Here is a 19,893-nt window from a genome sequence, read left to right as displayed (position 1 = left end):
GAGGAAGAATGTAGAAGTTAAATAGTTGCCCAAGGTCACACATCCAGAAAGTGGCAGAGCTGAGATTTGAACCCAGGTCTTTCTCACGTCCACTGTGTACGCTGCCTTCTGCTGGCCAAGTTCATGAACGAAAACAGTTGGGTGATTCAGGCAGAAACACACAAAGCAACATTTTGGCCCAAATGCTGTAAGTCTTACTGTTTCTCCCTCCTGACCAACTGAATGAAATGCACCTGAATTAAAAAACCAAGAACAAGGGGGAAGAAAAGAATAAAAAAACCAAGAACATACCATGTTCTGTGTATTACATGTGCTAACTGCTCAGTGGCTGCTGTGTCTAGTGGAGCATGGCACGAGTCGGGAATTTAGAGGAGGCTGTTTATTATGTCTTGGCCACGGGACTAGTGATTCAAGCACACACCTGCCTCAGTGGCTTCCAAATCCATCAGACAGAAGCATCTAGAATATGTAGTCAACTGAAGATGCATTTAGAAATATATTGCAAAATAGCCACCTCAGATTCTTTGTGGAACAAGAAAGGATGGAAATCTATAATATAACAAATATGTTCCCCGTTTATGGCAATTTTTAGACCATGGGATGTCCAGTAATGTCTCTTGTGCACCCAGGGACTGTAGAACATCTCATCATAACTGAGAAAACTCATTTTATGAGTGTCTAATATTAGAATGAGACCTACAGTATATTAAATAAATAAGTAATCTGTTCCTATGAAAGGGTACGCACCTAAATTGAGGGAGCTGGGAGAAATCTCAATATAGGTGCCCCCCCCCCAAAAAAAAAAGAATTCTAGGGAGGTCTGGTTAATAAAAGCTGCTGTCCTATTAAAATGGGTCTCACTGATTCTTGCTCCTCATGGAAAATGCCCAAGTGCTTCTGGACAATGTATGCTGGCAGATGTGAAAATGCAGTTGAAATGCTGCAAAACTCAGGTTTTCCAACCATGGAGTGGCTGGTACATAGAAAAGCCCTCTGCCTTAAGGATCTTAAACAAGGTGACCCTTAGAATTACCGAGGAATCATTTCAAAACACGCATCCCAGGCTCCTCACTGGCCTGTTGAATCAGAATGCCAAAGGTAGAGGGTGATTGGATGTGGGATATCTGTGAATTCCAAGCAGAGAGTTATTTTCTAAATAATAGAGATCATTAGCATTTCAAAGAAATTTAATGGCCTTCTTTTTCTTTTTTTTTTTTTTTAACCACACTTCCACTTAAACTTTTCCCACTAGTCTTTGCCCTAGGCCAGATTTTTAGAAAACCATCTCAGTGAGATCATGAATGGCTGTCATTTTTAAAGAGCTATGCATTGGTGTTAACTACTCTTTTAAGGTATCACCTGGGCCATATAAAACAATGGCTTCCTATGTAAATGTGTATGTATTTTCTCAGAGTTTTGGAGAACAAGTGTTCAGTTTGCTTACATGCCTTCATTTCTTATATGTCTCACATATCAAACCATCATCAGAGAGATTTGCAGGTACACAGGGACCATCACAGCTTGAGGTTTAAAAGGGGATAAAAGTTTTTGTGCAGAATCTAATGAACGCACATGATGAGGTGACCCAAACCACTTCTAGTTAGGTCCCCAAGGATAACATGGATCCTCCAAATGTGAAGGATGCTTTCTAAGACCTTTGGAATCCACAGAGATTACACACGTACAAATATCATTTAACAGACGGATGCTCCTTTACAAAAGGCAACCTAGCACAGTGGTTAGGACAGCTTTGGAGTCAAACCAACCTCAGTTCAGATCTCAGCCCCTCCACTGTCAGCTGTATGATCCTGGGCAGGACCTCAGTGCTTCAATCTGCAAAATGGGGGTAATGGTACTACCCACCCCATAAGGTTGTGGTGCAAGTTATGTGAAATGATGCGTGCCAAACACTCAGCACTTCACCTGGCACATGGTAAACACGCAATAAATATTAACCATTAGTAATAGTGATAATAAAAATGACACAAATAAGTTAGCTATTGATAATGATGACACTAAAAATATCTTTTAAAACTGTTCTCTCCCTTCAGAATTTTAACCATTGCATAAAGAGCAAAATGTGAAATTCAGCGCTTGTAAGACTTAAATTCTGCCGCTAAAATAAGTTCTACAGATGAAATAGCATATCTATAAACTGGTACTGACAGTGAATTATGATGTGGGAGACTAGCTAATCAGGACAGCTGATGCTACCTCCCCCCCAGTCCATAAATGTAACATTATGCAAAGGAAAATACGACTTAAAATTTTTGAGTCCCTTTTGCCCTGGAAAAGGTGAGCCCAGTACTTTGCCCTTTCACAAATGCATGCATACTGCCCCTGGCTTTCTTCAGAATCTCATCTCCCTCCTGAATCCTTAGCACCTGCTACCTTCCCCACAGCTCAGGGTAACTGCCATTTGAACTTGATGCTGAAGTGTTTTCTCTCCCTTAATGAACAGTTTTTGCCTGGCTTGAGGTCTTACTAAGAGAGTCTCATACGGTTTTTCTCATTTTTATAAGGCAGCCTTTGATACCATGAACTGAGCCACAGTCAAATGGAAGGTCATACTCTTCAATTCATCTTGAATTTTTCTCTTGGCTAAGAGCCATAGCTGTTTAAAATATGTCACTTTTCCAAGAAGCACTAGAGGTTGGTTCTCTTTGAGGGGCCATTGTTCTTAAAGAAACGATGATTCCATTGCCTCCAATGGCCCAGTAGAGATGGTGGAACCAACACTGGGATATGGGGTCTCTGGCATGGCTCCCTCACTCAGTGATCCATTCCCTCAGCTGGCCTTGCAGCCTGCACTAACCAACCGCGTGCCTTAGAAAAAGTCCAGACTACCACTTTATGAACCCTGGAAACACTTGAAACCAGGAATGTTAAGTCAGTTGCTACTAAAAATCTGCTGCGTAAATGGGTAAACTTTTCTCAGTTTCTTTCCCCCAACTGAATGTCATGGTAAGACTTGGTAGGGCACAGGGACCCTAAAAGAGTTGAAACAAGAAAACAAAACAAAACAAAAAGGGTATGAAATAAACACTAATGATCACTGCCACTGGACCTCATATGTTCCTTTAAATTGGGGTATAGTTGTTTTACAATGTTGTGTTAGTTTCTACTGTACAGCAAAGTGGAGTTCCCTGTGCTAAACAGCAGGTTCTCCTTAGTTATCTATTTTATGCACGTTAGTGTATATATGTCAGTCCCAATCTCCCAATTCATCCCGGCCCCCCTTCCCTCCTTGGTGCACTGGACCTCATATTTAATGCATCCCTAGTTATATTATTCCTGGCTTTCCTCCTCCTTATCTGTCTGGGAAATTGGAAAGCCACAGCCAGAGTGCTCTACAGGGAACTAAAGCGAGGAACAGTATACAGATTTGAACGTTGACAGTGTTTCACAGTTAAAAGTGTCCAGTGAGTGATCCCCCTCTGGATCCTGGACCCGGTTGGCTTCTTCTGAACCTTCAGACCGAGCACTGTCCTACACAGCACTCTGCTTCCTCCAGTTCCTCTAAAATTATGACTGTGTGTTTGCCAGGTTGCACTGTGTGTGTTGGGTTGCTAGAAATACATTAGGTCGCACTGACGGTTTCACTCTGTTTTCTATAAAAGGCTACAGGAATCTCATGGAAATTTTTGCAAAGTTATATGCAAATCACAGAGCCCCGGCCCTTTTCTTAACAGGATGGCAACCTTGCTCCTCGGTGGTACCTGGGACCTGGAGATCCTTTCTCCACTTACGTTTAGCACGCAGCTCACCGGGTTAGCCGTGCCGCCGTTGGGACCTCCCACCTGGACTCCCATCACCCACCTCTCTTGAGACTGCTCTGGCAGGGCTGGGGTGGGGTGCAGCCTTTGCTCAGAGGGCCACATGTTCCAGGCAAAATCTGCCCCCCTGGGCCATGGGCTCACCCCTCGGGGCCCCTTGCTTCTTTCTCTACTGGGTGCAATTCGAGGTTGCCGAGCTTCTCTCCAAAGTCTAAAATGGTGGGACAGTAGGGACCTGTGAGAGGCCCCATGGCCCGACACACCGCCCACCCCAGCTCCCAATCTGAACACCAGGCACCCCCGGGCCCTCGCTGCCCTAGAGGTCTGCCATGTGAGTGGGCAGGTTCATCAGAGGGACGTATTTGTCCCTGGAGTTCTTCTCCAGGTTGAATGTTTCTATTGTCAGTGGCCCCAATCTGGAAAAACCCATCATTCTAATCCAGCCTGCCTCCCCCATATCATGAGAAGGAGGGAGGAGGAAGGAGGGACAGTTTACGGTTATGGTTTATGGAAGATGAGGGAACTCCAGCCTTTCCCAGACACTGGCAGGAACCACTTCTCCCAACAAGTATTCTGTCTGCTTCAGCCTACCCAGGTTCTGTCACGATTTTCTAGCTCTTCCCTCACCTCACTCACTCCTGAGGTGTCTGGTTCAAAGATCACCCTCCCAGCCTTCCTTGGCTACCAAATTGTCCTGTTAGGGGATGGGTGGGAAGTGGGAGAAGAAATAAGTGAACCAGACTGGCCACGTGTTGATAATTGTTGAGACTAGATGATGGGTACGTGGGTATTTATTATATCATTCTCTCCCTTTTGTATATGTTTGCAGTTTTTCATAATAAAAAGTTAAAAAATTTAAAAAAAGTCCTCCAACTTTCAAAACACTCAAGAGAGAGCCCCTACCCCCAACACAGTTTCATGGAAACCCCACACCAAGGCAAGAGGCAAAAATGACTCCATTACGTATATATATGTATATATATATATTCATTTTCTAATTTTTTTAAGGCCCACTGCTTTATTTTCAATAGACTAAACCTTATTTCTAAGAGGTCCCAAAGTTGCACTTACTTCCCTCAACTGGGTTATGGGGGAGGGCTTGGGTAAAGGGTTCCTTAAAATCCTGAAAGTTTACACTTCCATGTATCTCACAATCTTATTGTGAGGATGGGACTTGTTCAGTGTTCTGAACTTTGCAAAGGAAACGTGCTCTCAATTCAAAGTGTCATTCTCTGGAATTGCACCTGGCTCAGGAAAGGACTGACTTTGTACTTGAATTTAAATCTAATGGAGAACCTTAACACGGGCATTTGCATGACTAAGAATTGCTGCTGTCTTTTTTCCATATGTCACTTTCTTGAATGTGTTCTAATAAAATGATTCTAAAGCAGGCTGTTGATATACAGTGATTTATAAATACTTTCTGTTGAGTGCTGAGGCCCTTAATTTTATACCAAGAATTCACCCCATCCCACTTTCTGGAAAGATCTGTTTGTTGGGGACAGATGCAATGAGTGTACGTCTGGCCTAGTTGCGGCACCACTGCAATTGCAGTCACTAATGAGAATCACGTCAACCACAGCGATTTTGTCTTCTGGTTGCCTAGCAGCAGAATTTGTTTTCCAGAATAAAGACGGCCATATGAAGTAGATGAGTGTGATGGGGGAACGTGGAGGGGGCAGGGCAGGAACAGGAGGATAATTCCCTCGGCCAGAGAAAGGGCAAGGCAGAAGGAGAGACAAAGGCAGCCAAAAAGAGAGGTCAAGTTCTAGTTCGTTCTGTTCAGTGATAAGACGTCAGCATGTTCAAGTGATTACCGGTTGTTAAACTTTATTTACAAAGTTGCACCTTTTGATATCAAGTTAGAGCAAGCAACAAATTTCAAAATCTCAGCAAACTAGAAGCAAATAAAAATATGTATTTCCAAAGGTAGATATTTTGAGAAGCACTTTTGATTCCAATCTTTATCCCCCTTCAGCCAGACTGGCCAGGGCACTCTCATGAGCCAGTAACCAACTTGGGCCAGTTCTTTGGGACAGGAGGCTTTGTTAGAAACCTTGTAAGGGGCAGAGAAGGCAGGACCAGACAAGGAGCCTTCCGTATACTGAGCACCCTTCTCACGTGCTGGGAAGGCACTTGATAGACATCAACTCCTCTAGTTTTCAGAGCCATCCTGAGAGGCAGGCAGTACTGTCTTCATTTTCCAGATGAAGAGGCTGAAGCTGAGAGAAGCAAATAACTTGTACAGAGTCATAAAGCTAGATAATAGCAGATCTGTGATTCAAATTCAGGGCTCTGATCCCCAAACCCATGCTTCTTCGGACCACAGGGCTGATGGCCAGCGCCCAGCCTGGGCTCTCCCTTGTAGCTTGTCATGGTCTTTGATGAATTTTGCAACCTCTGTGTGCCCTGGCGGTGGTGGCGTGTTGGCAGAGCCAGCATCCTGCTCTTCCTGTGACTGGAGATCCCTTCCAGGTCAGGGTTTTGCAACCCACATCCTCATACCTGGGACTTATCTTTGTAGAGCACAGTCTGATGAGGCTGAGATCCCCATTCAGTTCTCACAGGGATTTGCTCACTCGGAAAATATTTGAGTGTCCCTAAGTGCTGGGCATTATGAACTAGGTGGGCAAATACAGACTCAGCCCCTCTTCTCACAGAGCTTACCAGTGGAGGAGACAGGCATTAATCAAGGAACACTTGCGTGGTTATACAATTATAACTGGAAGGGACCTTGGAGGTCCTTGAGATCCACAGATGAAAGTGAGACCCAGAAATGCTAAGCAGTGTGCTTATAGCAAGTTAGGGGCAGCGCGAGGCCTAGAACTCAGCAGATTTCTAAGGCTGCCTTTTCCCTACTAGGTCGCCCTCCAGTCTCTTGCACACCCAGAAACTGCCCCCTAGCCACAGCCGGCCCTATGCACGTGTTGATCAACCAGCACACTATCCCCAGCCTAGGAAAAGCCAGACAGCACACTTTGCAATGATAATCAAACAGCATGGTGAACTGAACCCTTGAGGATGGCAGTTACCCAAGCCTTGTTTGCAGACGTATTTCAGAGCCCAAAGCAAGAACAGAGAGGCAAGGCTCCCGTGCTGTAAGAAGAGTGCTTGCAGGTGTTTCAGTGTTTTGGTCTGACCCGGTGTTTTCTCATCTCCCAAGTTCAGTAGTCACTCATGCACTCACTAATTCAACAAATATTTATTGAGTGCCCGCTAGGGACCGTGCACAGTTCTCAGAGCTGGGGACACAGCAGTGAAAAAGTAGAGTGCCCTCATGGAGTGAACATTAGGCCTGGGGGAAACACGATAAACGAATACGTAGGTAAATATCAGCATATCAGAAGGTGATAAATGCTACAGAGAAAAGTATATCAAGAAAGGGAAGTGGGGAGTGCTAGGGGAGGGGTGATGCATTTTTAGGTAAGGTGGTTGGGAAAAAGACATCCCTGAGAAAATTATGTTCTCGGTCATCATTGTACACACACACACACACACACACACACACACACACACACACACACACGACTGTGCAGTATGATTTGAAAAGTGCCCTAAGTCTTCCCCTACCTCCTTCAGAGAAATAAAGGTTTCTCAGTAGCATGTCCAAGAGCCCAATTCCTAGTTTTCCTTTTTTTTCCTTTGAGCTAAGTCAGTGGTTCTCAAACTTGAGTGTACACCAGAATCAGCTGGAGCACTTGTTAAAACACAGATTGCTGGACTCCACTCGCAGAGTTTGTGATTCAGTAGGTCTGGGGTGGATCCAAGAATCTGCATCCCCGGCTGCTGCTGCTGCTGCTGGTGGTCCAGGGACCTCCCTTAGAGAGCCACTAGGTTAAGTATTATAGCTGGAAGATCTCTGCTAAAATCCTGAGAAAGGATATATCTATCTATTCATTAGGATCCATGGACTTTATCAAAGTAGCTATTCCTGGAAGAGCAGGATCCTTAAGAAATGTGACTTTTTTTTTTTAAACTGGGGTAAGTTTCAGAAGCGACAGCCCAAGACCCCAAGCATTGAGGAGTTAGGACAAAGGACAGGTCATGAAAAGACGGTGACAATATTTCATTGCTTGTCTATCAATGCCTTGCATTTTCCTAGCATTTAATACTTTTACAAGCCCTTTCCTCACTACTCTCTTTTGGCAGTTAACCTGTTAGGTAGATATTTACAGATGTCATTATTACATTTTGTAGGTAAAATAATTGAGACCCAAAGAGGTTATGTGGCCTACATAGGGCATCAAGGATGAGAACCCCAGTTGCTTTACTCCTAGTCCAGTGTTCTTTTTCTACTCACACTCTTCATAACGTGAGCTGTAGCTTTCTCCTGGGGCATCTACCCCGGGGCATTAAAATCCAGGACATGAAGTTGCTCTTTGCCTTTGCTCTGTTCAAAATTCCACTTGCTGCAAGTAGATTATACATGTGGGTGATTAACTGTGACAAATACTAAGCCCTGCATGAGTTTGCTCTACCATAAACACATTTCTCTTCTACCAGGTATTGTACAGAGAAAATGCTAACTCATTTTAATATTAGCCCAAGCTAGAACTAATCATTATGAAAGCAGACCTGCTGGGGGAAAAGCAGACCTAATACTTTCCAAAGGCAAATAGAAATGGTATTTGATTACGTGTACCTTTGCTTCCATGCCATTAATCGAGATAATTGAAAGTTTCCTGTAACACTAAAGCACGTAGCGAAAGGAGAGTGGATTTTGTTAAATCTGATGACTGACGAATCACTTTCTCAGATATTTAAATATACCAAAAAGAAAAAAAATCATGGACATGAAACATAAAATCCTGTTTTCCAGTACTTGCCTTTCTGTTATTTTCTCCAGTCCTGTACTGATTCCTCATAGTGAGAGAGTAAGGTCCCTCACTGAATCTCACAGACAAGGAGGACCCGGGGGTTACAAGGAGCTGTTTCCCATCAGCTTCCATACATGTTTTTGACCATCGAAGAGCCCAAGGTTTTAGAAGTTTCATTTCTAAAACTGCCCTCATCTGTCTCTCAACCCATTGGTATTCTGACATTTTCCTCCTGTACTGCCGTTGGGTCCACTCATTTATTCAGTAAGTACTTAATAAGTACTTAGTGTGTACCAGACACTGTAAGAGCCACTCAACAGGCTATGAAAATGAGTTAGAAATAATCCTATCCTCAAAGAACATGGCATATATTAGAATCACTTTGTAAATTATAGAATAGTCAACACTGAAGTGTATTCTAGATGTAGGTCATAAACCCGTGTAAGCATCTCCCCATTTTAATTCTCTGTGTGCTCAAAGAAAGCTAATTAATGAACTATTTTCGCGTCAACATAAAACAGGCATCATTAGGAAAGAAAACTTACCTGGAGAGGAGAGTGGGATACGGAAGAAGCTCTACTCTGTAGCTCTGAGCACGCACCAAGATGTGCATTGGCAGCCCCCAAAGCATGGTAACAAGGGGGCGGTATAGGATCTAGCATCTGCTGTAGATATTCCACATGTGGACTCTAACAAATTGAATTTATGAGGATCATAAAACTTGGATGATAAGAAATTCCATATTGTTGAAAGATCTGGTATGAATGTGTTTTTGCTGAGCTTTAGACTCCAAAGTATGCTATAAAAATGACTGTTTCTTAAAAATATATAGTTCATGCCCACTGCAACACAAGGATTGAGCATATAAGAAAACAGGTTGGGTTGGAGGAGATGCGGTGGCATGCAGAGGATTCAGTTAGTTGCATCTGTATTAGAAAATCCATGAGAAGAGTTGCAGACCGTAATTCAGCCGCGTGTGTGTGTGTGCGTGTGCGTGGGTGTGTACCTATGTGTACACAAATAGACATGCACAGGAAAGGTGTTGAAGCCCAGTAAAAATGATTTTATGAGGATGTGAGCCCTTTAAATAAATTCCAAATTCATAATCCAAAAAGGAAGACAAGTTTAGAAAACCGCAAGTGCAGCCAGAAGACAAGGATAAGATTGTAGTTCTGGTGACCAAGTGGCTCAAGGAACACCGCTCACACACCTTCCTCCTACTTGTGTTGGGCCATCCGATGGTGCAGCAGCCCTCCCTCCCTCCACTCCTTAAAGGAGCTGCTCTGGCTCTGACTCCATTCTGCTTTAAGGTGTGCTTTGTTAATAGTCAAATCCCAAGACAGGGGTTCAGGGCAGATACACAGCTGGATCTCAGATCTGTCCCATGAACTCTATTTATGCTAGCTCTGCAAGCCCGTCCTGGCCCGGGAGGGAGTTTTCACAGCACAGGTGCTGTATCCAGCCTTACTAATAACCATCAGGGGTGCTAGTGGTGTGATCATATAGCCAGGCCTGCTGTGGGTGTGTCTGGTCACGGATAGCGGTAGCCACAGGGAAATATAACAGTGATGGGGGAGGGTGTCTCTATGTATCTGCCTTTGAGTTTCTGGGATGGTGGAATAAGGTGTGTTATTCTATTTGTAAGGATGTCCAGAGATTCTGTTGCCTGGCAATGGTGACCTTTTAATGGGCCTTACACCCAAGCATCATGTGAAGTTTTTAGATCTGGCTATGCTGAGTTCTGCTGGGTGGTTGCTATGGCATCAATCAGGGTAAAAGGATCCCAGGGTGCAAGTGGGGACTGAAACATAGTTGATGTAGAATCAGGTTAGATTTCACCGGTATGACACGCTCATTCTGAGAGTGACCCAGAAGTATGGCCCTCCAGGAGTTGCTCTGGCATCTCATAGATTCATGAGGACTTGCATGGGCATCTTGGCCCTGAGAGGAGCAAGTGTTTAAATTGATTTACATAGTTAAGTTCCTACAAGGCCGCCGGAAGTTAGCAATGGAAATAGGAGGCTTTGTACTTCCCAGATTCTTCCTTCATTCTCGTTCGCATTGAAGATGCTGACATATTGCTTTATTTGTTAGGACAGGCTACCAACAAACTTGTTGGAGAGCCATTGATATAGGGGCCTCAAAACCAGACCACTACAAATGATCTAAGTACTGTCTGTCCACCCTGCAAGGCAAGCTGCAAAGCAAGCTCAGAGATGGAATAGGTCATTAAAGGGGGAGGCCCTTGCAGGGTCTCATTGGTGGGTTGGTGTTGCAGGATATAAGTGATCACATTCCAGCTTAATGGCACAGCACAGGGTGGCTAGTAGGGCCAGACAGGTGCATAGCCTTCTAGGAGAGGCCATCAACCCAGCATTTCTAGCTTCTGAGAAATAAATGATTTAGAAATTAAAGTGAGAAGGTAGTTATCACAGTGAGTCTGATGGTGTTACAAAGATGATTGCTTAGACCATTGCCACATGCCAGTTTCCCACCAGACCTCAAATTTGGCTATAATAGTCAGAAATCTGGCTGTTTTCTCCTGGATTAAATGTCTTTTGAAAGAAGCATATGCAAGTAGGGGTGGTGGTTGGGATCCAGAAGGTTGAGGCTGGATAGCATCGATATTTACACTGGACACATTGGTCTCTTTGGCAAATGTTTGACATGGAGGAAGGCTGTCAAAGATTATGGCCAAAGTAATGCAACGATTTGGGTTCTGGAGGGTCCCCTTAACTATCAGAGACTATGAGAAAAGCTAATACATCCTCAGAGATCAATGAGAGGGTCATTTATCCAAAAAACAAGAGAATGAACATTATTAATAATTAGTGACCCTCAATAAATACTAGATATCCATCACATCATTTATTCACTCAGCAAATATTTATTGAATACCGACTATGTGCCAAGTGCTATCCTAGACAACAACAAACCAGACAAGAATTCCTGCCCCCATGGAGCTTACATTCTGACGGGAATACAGACAAATAAATAAGTAAAATCTATAAAGTACAGATGATGACACATGCTATAGAGGAAAAAATACAGCTTCAGAGGATGTAAGTAGTGCAGGGGATGAGGGAAGAAGTGAGGGGAGGATCTGAGTTCTGGTGACTGACCTAATCGGAGATGCAGAGATTAGTGAAATTAGGCCAGATGGTCTCAAGGCAGATCATGGTAATGTGGCTGTGAGTTTTGGAGGAGAGGGAGGGTTGAGGGTTCTGTGAGGAGCACACACAGGTCTTAGAAATTTCTCTTCATTACTCCCCAGAAAAGCATGAAGACTTGGGGAGGAGTGGTCTTACCTAGGGAACAGGTAGGGGCTCTCAGGTGAGATGGCCTCTCCCCCAGCCTTCATGCCTCCTCTGGAGCCAAGAGGGTGCCCAGGAATGTGCCCCAGAAGTCAAGTGGGCCCCAGACTACTCCCCCAGCCTCCACCAGGGGTCCAAGTGAGCCTTTCTGATATGGTATTAGCCTAGGTTAGAGGAATCTGGATTCCATCCAGTCTGACGGGGACTTCACCTGTGGTGTGACCAGACATCCCTCAAAGTTCACATGATGAGATTCTTGAAAATAAATACAGGTATGGTCCAAGTACAAAATGAGTCCAGGAACCAAGAGTTCATGGAATAACTGTTCATAAATCTCTAGAAGCTCAGAGAGGCTTTGCAGATTCTGAGAAATATGGTACAGTATTTGTTTTGTCTTTCATAGGCTTAAAATATGAATTCCCTTTGGTTACCTCACCTGATTCCCAGCAGACTGCAGGGTCGCTCAAGTCTAGCTTGATAAAGGTTCAGCAACAGGAAGAATAGTTCCCAATCATGCCTGTTTGGGACAAATCCCAGTCACCAGTACAAAGGCAGAAGGAATTCCAGTTCTCTTTATCAAAAAACAGCATGGGGCCCTGGGAGACCCTGTGAAGAGGCACAGGGATTCAAACTAGAGGCTTAAGATATTAACTCTCATAGAATCTGTTCCTTGGGCCCAAGTAACAGATATGTTCAACCTAGACCTGAGTCCCTGGCAGCAGGAAGATGGCTTAGTCACAGTTGTGAGGTAAATGTGGCTTCCTCTCCCCAAACCCCACCTTGGACTCATAGAACTTAGGCAGCAGACTGGGGAGTTAAGGAGAAGCTGGCTTTCTCCTCCCAGCTGCATCAGTTTGCCCTCAAGAGACAGGTTTTTGGTTAAAGCCAAATGAAAGGGGAGCTCAGGGTACTAGCATGCATACATATACACATGTACACACACACACACACACACACACACACACACACACACACACCCTCCTATTCATTGTGTAATACCTTCCCATCTAATGCAAAGCCTTATTTCTAGAGAGGTACATTGTAAAAGTAAGTCCAGAGAGTTGTCTTCCTTAGCTATATAGAAAAATTAGTCTCAAATGGCATTGGTTAGCCCTTCTAGAAAAGGGCGGCATGGAATAAGTTCATTGCAGCTCAGGTTTCAGTCCAGGAGCCAACCGATGCATGACAAACAAAATGACGTTCTCCACGTGGCTGTGAGAAATCAGATGTGACATCTGGTTATTTCCTATTTTCTTGGATCAACACGTGTGCTCAGGAGGGGGCTTCTGACCATACCTGGTATGAGTCAACCATCTTTTGGCCTATCCTGATAAAAGTTTAATTTTGAACTAAAACTAAAACTACAGGATGCAAAAACATTAAAACTTACATGTCGATGTAGATCATTAGCTAGATAAAGAACCAGTATAGTTTTATAGGATCCATGTCAAATCATACTAGTAATTGCATTTGTCATTGCTACAGAATAAGTTCCATGAGGGCAGGGATTCTTGTCTGCTTTTTTCACTGCTGTATCCCCACTGCCTATACTAGTGCCAAACATATAGTAGGTACCATGAGTACAATTGCATAGTATATAGAACAAGTGCAATTTTTTAGTGTGCAGAAATACAGTCCATTTTTAATGCAACCAGACTGGTAGGCAAATACTCCGTTGTACCACTGGGGGGTAGGAAGAAGTTCCGCAGAATAATGTCATACTTGCAAAAACAAGAAACATGCTGCTTGAGTTAAGGATAATGCAAGAGTAGAAGACAAGTTTGTGTGTCATATGATAAGCAAAGCTAAAATCTGAGATCGAGGGCCAGGACTGATAAACAAGGAAAGCAATTGAAAAGTTAGCAAAGAATCTCCAAGGCCATAATCAAAGGAGCAAGCAGAAGCCCAGGTGCACAGCCAGGTGTGGGAAACTACCATGTGGTTTGAACACTGACAATTCAAAGGATTCTGATAAATGCCGACCCTTCTCTCAACAGAGTTTATACCCACCCATGAGTTTTTAAATGTATCACTTGACTTTTGGGGCTCTGTAGATAATTTCTAATTAAGAATGGCAAATGGGAAGATTGAAAAAGGAAAAGCGCCAAGGGCTAGGAGCAATAAAGAGAATAAACCCAACAGCTCACATGTCTAAAAAAAATGAAAAATTGTTATGAAAAATCAAATTTGAAAAATGTCTCTCATTTGGTTTGCTTCACTGAGTCGGTCGCCAATGAGGAGGACTACAGTTCCAAAGACATTGTTGATTGCAAATGCACTTCTCCTCACTGCCCTGCCCCACCACCATGCTCTTGATTCTCAATAAACATTCCTAAAGCTCTGGGAAATGAAATTGTGAGAACTGATGCATCTGTTGTGAGTCAGCCCAAGAGATGGTCAACAATGAAATCTGATGCCAATTCCCTGATGGCAAATGAAGCTGGGCTTCAGCTTGATTTTACTGAGCTTTAGAACTGTTCCCAAAATACACAAAAGGAAAATAAAATATGGTCCTTAACTACAAGAATTGTATAGTCCAAATGGGAGAGAAAAAATATACTCAAAAAACAAAATTCACACTATGTATGTTGCATAATTATTGCTTTAGCCTAAGAGATTCCAAAAGCTACAATTATCTCTCCTCCCTCTCTTTCTCTATCCAACACTAAGGATGAGTCATAGCATGTAATGGCTGTAGTCTTCTGGTTGTTTAAAAAAATAATAATAAAAATAATAATAATCATGGTAGTAGTAGTAACAATGACAATAATGAAATCTAGTATGTCTTCCCAAATTGCATTTAATTTGTATATGTCTCTATTTGTCTTAGAATGGCCCCTTTACATCTGTGTCCCTTTCTTAACTTTATCTTTTCTACCACTCTCTCAATGTTCCTGTACTCCTACCACTATCTATTCCTAAGACAATATCTTCTCTATTCAGAGAAGAGAATGAAAGCAGATGTCTTTGTCAGGACAAGCTAGGTTATGCTGTGGTAACAAACAACTCTGAAAATACTGTGGCTTAGAACGACAAAGATTTATTTCTTGCTAACACTACATATTCATAATGGGTTGGCTCTATTCATCGTAGGGAATCAGGGAGCCTAGCTGATGGATCAGCTTCTAAAGTTGCCAATTACTGTCCCAGACAGAAATAGAATTCTAAAGGACCTTAACCCAAAATTAAATGATCCAGCCTGGAAATGACTCAACTTCAATGGCCAGGAGTAGTCATATGGCTCTACAAAACCAACAGGGGCCGGCAAACCGATCAAGTTATTTGTCCAGAAGGCAAAGAACTAAAAATATTTGGTGAAATCAGAACGACTACATTAGCAGTAACATCAAGTCATAGTTGCAAATAATGTACGTTTTGACTCTAACCCATTTCAAATATTGGTCTACTCAACAGGTGTGTGTGTGTGTGTGCGTGTGTGTGAATTTCAAACATATACATTGAAATAATGTTATTCATGTTTAAGTCATTGTTTGCTTTCCGTTACTCCCACTGCCTAATTTTCACTAGGCTCCATCCCTGACTATTAGGCCCTATGTATATGGGGTCAGTGCATCAATGACCCATCAGAATATAAAGATTAGAAGGCTTCTTGTTCCTTGTGAAACTTTTTCTAGACTTCAGGAATCAGTTTTTGAGGATACAATGTCCTGATGAGTCTAGAGGGACATGAGCTTTTTCATATCTTAGGGCTTAATTTATTACATTATTTATATGCTAACTTGTAGAGTTCTCTATTGGTATCTGGCATCAGACTCTACACAGAAAGTGTTACACAGTAGGGATATGAACTTATTGAATCCCTTGTGGCAGAGTCACTGACTAATGTTTGAAAGGATGTTTTATGTAAGTGCAAGAACATGACACATGTGCCACATTGCTCCTATTATAAGTAGTGCTATAAGATTACATGACCTTGTTCTAGAAATCACGTGGTTACTCCATCGTTAAGCAGCTAATGGTTTCACTGGGAAGCCAGGGCAAGCTATACTATAAACCACATTCAAATTGTCTGTAAACACAGGGTATTGGATACAAGCAGACCAGGGCAAGAAAATATAGCACTGCAATGGGAAGGAAGGAACCCTGGGTTGGAGTCAGGAGAGTTGGTTTTGCTCCTCATTCTGCTACTGACCAGCTGTATGAGCTTTGAAAAACGTTTTAGCCAAATCATCTATCTTCTCAAAACCTCAGCTACCTCATCTGTAAAATTGAAAAGTAATAGGAACTTATCTCTAAATTTCATTCATACTTAAACATTCTGTTTTTCTATAACTGGCTTAATTGTAACCTGGAAATCTATGACTTTTACTGAGAAAAATCAACAAGCATCCATCCTAAATAGTGTAGAATTGGGAAAATGATATTTATATATAAGGGATAACCTAATTTTATATGTAATTATTATCTGTATTGATAAAAGAGATGTAGTACTAAAACAGTAGTTTTTAATGTTTAGCTTTGAAATATAGGCAGAGTTTGTGAGAAATGAACATATATACTCTACTTTCTTATTTATTTATTTATTTTAAAAAATATATTGAACCTCTACCATATAATCAGCTGGGTTAAATGAGCAGAGAAGGGCAAGGGAATTGAGAACATTAGCAAGAGCATTACTGAAATAATGGATCATGGAATACAAGCTGCATAGGAAGGAAAGTGATGAAAGGAGAGTATCAACAGATTGGGAGACAGTAGAGGGCACCATGAACTAGAGGTCCCAATGGGGTTAAAGAAAGGTCATAGTAAGTGTAATTAAATAAAGTAGAATAAGTTGTGGTCAGGAAGCAAGATGTGAGACTTTTCCTTCTGACCAAGATAGAGAAGCAAGGACCAGATATACCTGCCTGAAACTACCAAAAACCACACAAAATATAAGAAACAATTTTCAAGACACTGGACATCAAACAACAAAGGACAGTGTGATCCCCGAGAGACAAGAAACAAAGTGAGCCCTATGAATACCCAAGCTTACTGCCCTGAAATTCTCAGGACATCAGGTTGAGAACTCAGAAGGATCTTACCTTAGTGGTGAGAAATAATAAGCCCTAGAAGAACTAGGCTCTGGTTCTGCCTAATACGTCTTAAAAGGATCAGACTTTCAAAGTAACTTAACTGCATGCCAGGAGAAAGCTCAAGAGTAGTTATAGGAATATATAAAATTTGAGCAGCCAATAAGGTGTAATTCACAATGTCTGCTATCCAATCAAAAATTACTAGGCATGCAAAGAAGCAGGAAAATATGACCCATAAAGAGGGAGAAAATCTATTGAAACTTACCAAGAATTGACACACATGTTAGAATTAGCAGCCATGGACATAAAAACAGTTATTATTAAGTGTTCCATACATTCAAAAAATTAAGGAGAGACATGGAAGACATAAAGAAAAAAAAAACATGTTGAACTTCTAGAGGTGAAAACTACAATGTGTGAGGTGAAAAATACCTGGATAGGATTAACAGTAGATTAGACACTGCAGGAGAAAACATAAGTGTACTTGAAAGCATAGTAATAGAAACTATGCAAAATGAAACACACAGAGGAAAAAACATTTTTTTTAAACGAACAAAGTATCAGTGAGCTGTGGAACAATTTCAGGCATCCTAATATTCATGTAATTGGAGTTCCCAAACGGGAAAGGGGGACATAAAAATATTTAAAACAATAATGGCTGAAAAATTTTCCAACTTGATAAAGCCTATAAACATATAGATCCAAGAATCCAAGCACAAGAACTAAGAAGAAAACTACACCAAGGTATATCATAATTGCATTGCTCAAAACCAGTGATAAAATAGAAAATCCTAAAAGCAGTCAGAGAAAAACATACATGCTATATACAGAGGAACAAAGATAAGAATGACAGCATATTTCTCATTGAAATCAAGGCAAGCAAAAAGACAGTGGTGCCTCAGAGTGGAGTAATGAAAATAAAAAGAAAACTGTCAGCCTAGAATTCTATACCCAGTGAAAATCTCCCTCAAAAATGAAGGCAAAATAAAGATTTTTTTTTCTGACATAAAAAAGTTGAAAAAAATTCTTCACCAGCAGATCCACACTGCAAGAAATGTTAAATGAAATCCCTTAGGTAGAAGAAAATGATATCACAGGGAAATATGGATCTGCACAAAGAAATGAAAAGCACCATGGGGCTTCCCTGGTGGCGCAGTGGTTGGGGGTCCACCTGCCGATGCAGGGGACACGGGTTCGTGCCCCGGTCCAGGAGGATCCCACATGCTGCGGAGTGGCTGGGCCTGTGAGCCATGGCCGCTGAGCCTGCGCGTCCGGAGCCTGTGCTCCGCAACGGGAGAGGCCACAACAGTGAGAGGCCCGTGTACCGCTAAAAAAACAAACAAACAAACAAACAAAAAGAAATGAAAAGCACCAGAAATGGCAAATGCATGGGTAATATACAGGATTTACAGATAAAGAGCAGTATGAGAGAGCCTTTAAACAAGGATGTTTAAAATCCTCCAAGAGGTAAAGGAGAAATACTATATATAAAACAGAAACAGTGACTGTAAAACAAGAATGCATACTGATGAAGAGAGTATTACTGATTTAGAAAACAGAAGTGAAGAATCTCCTAGAGTACAACCAGAGGGATAAAAGAGATGGGATAAAGAATAATTTTAATAAGAATTCTGGGATAGAGTGGGAAGGATAGCAAAAAGACATTTTTCAAATAGATAACAGAATTTTCCAGAAACTAGGAAATGTAGAAACATTGTAGTGAAACTAGAGAACATCAAGAAAAAGAAAAAAAAATCTTAAAGTCAAGAGAGAAAGAAGTGGTTACCTAAAAAGGAATAACAAACAGCTTGATGATAGGCTTTTCACCCACCATGACAGAGACTAAAAGGGAATGAGTAAGAGCATCAATGTTCTAATGGAAAATCTTTGTAACCAAGAATTCTAGGCCCAGCAAAATTATAATTTAAGAATAAGGGTGAAATAAGTGTATTTTCAACATACAAGAACTTCGACATTTTACTACGCATAAATCCTCACTGTTTTGCAAAAAGAAAAATGAACCAGGAGGGAGGAATTAGATGCAAAAAGATATTGTACGTAAAAGGAACACTAAAATACTGTGGTAAATATAATTTAATGTTGAGCACAAATAACATGAATAATAACCATTTGAAACAAAATGGAATATTCTGAGGGAGGGTAAAGCAAGCTCAGATCCTTGTCTGACTTAAGAACAGGATAGAAGTAGGAATTAACTTAGACTTTGTTAGAAAAATATACTTTTTTTTTTTCTGGCCACACCACGTGGCATGCAGGATCTTAGTTCCCTGACCAGGGATCAGGTCTGTGCCCCCTGCAGTGGAAGCATAGAGTCTTAACCACTGGACCACCAGGGAAGTCCCAGAAAAATATACTTTTTTAAGGGTAATGTAAGGATAGCCACTGGGAGAAAAGAAATAGAATATATAATTTAAATACTGGTAGAGAAAAGTAAGGAGAATAAAGCAATTTTAATCAATTTGAGAGAGAAAAGGTAAAAAAAGAAACAGAGAAAATTCATGGCAAATTGAAAATATAAACAAAAAGAAGCCTAAGTATATCATTAATCACAATCAATGCAAATGAATTTAATACATTAATTAAAATACAAATACTTTCCATTTGGCCCTATTAATCAAAATTCAGGTATACACTGTGTAAGAGAGATGCAAGTCTAAAGCAATGATACAGAAAATAAAGGAATGGAAAAAGGTACACCAAATATTAACCAATAGAAAGCTGGTATAGAAATTTTATTGTCAGATAAGATGTAATCATTTAATTTCTCTTGTTCTTTAAATTCTTATTATGTGTGGTATGTTTATTACTCCACCAAAGCTAATACAGAAATTACTTCCTGGAATTGGGGTACTGCCAGACCAAAATTTTTTTTAAAGAAAGAAAAGAACAACAGAAAAGGAAAATATGTCATATTGGCTTTGGAAGGGGG

At 41.5% G+C, this 19,893-nt stretch overlaps 1 protein-coding gene across 6 annotated transcripts in view; it reads left to right on the top strand.

Moving 5' to 3' along the window:
* The window catches only part of KALRN (kalirin RhoGEF kinase), a 640,054-nt gene that overhangs the window by 451,754 nt on the left and 168,407 nt on the right, over window positions 1-19,893 (top strand). For 4 of the 6 annotated variants that reach the window (XM_065877083.1, XM_065877080.1, XM_065877084.1 and 1 more), the window contains exon 34: window positions 3,693-3,755. The exons of the other annotated variants lie outside the window; for them this stretch is intronic. In XM_065877083.1, the coding sequence (XP_065733155.1) occupies window positions 3,693-3,755 (63 nt within the window). Of the gene's footprint in view, window positions 1-3,692; window positions 3,756-19,893 lie in introns of those variants that run through there. 6 annotated transcript variants of the gene reach the window in all.

The sequence above is a fragment of the Phocoena phocoena genome, chromosome 4 (assembly GCF_963924675.1).
Source record: "Phocoena phocoena chromosome 4, mPhoPho1.1, whole genome shotgun sequence".
In the NCBI taxonomy this organism is placed as follows: Eukaryota; Metazoa; Chordata; class Mammalia; order Artiodactyla; family Phocoenidae; genus Phocoena; species Phocoena phocoena.
This window is presented reverse-complemented; position numbering and strand designations above follow the sequence as displayed.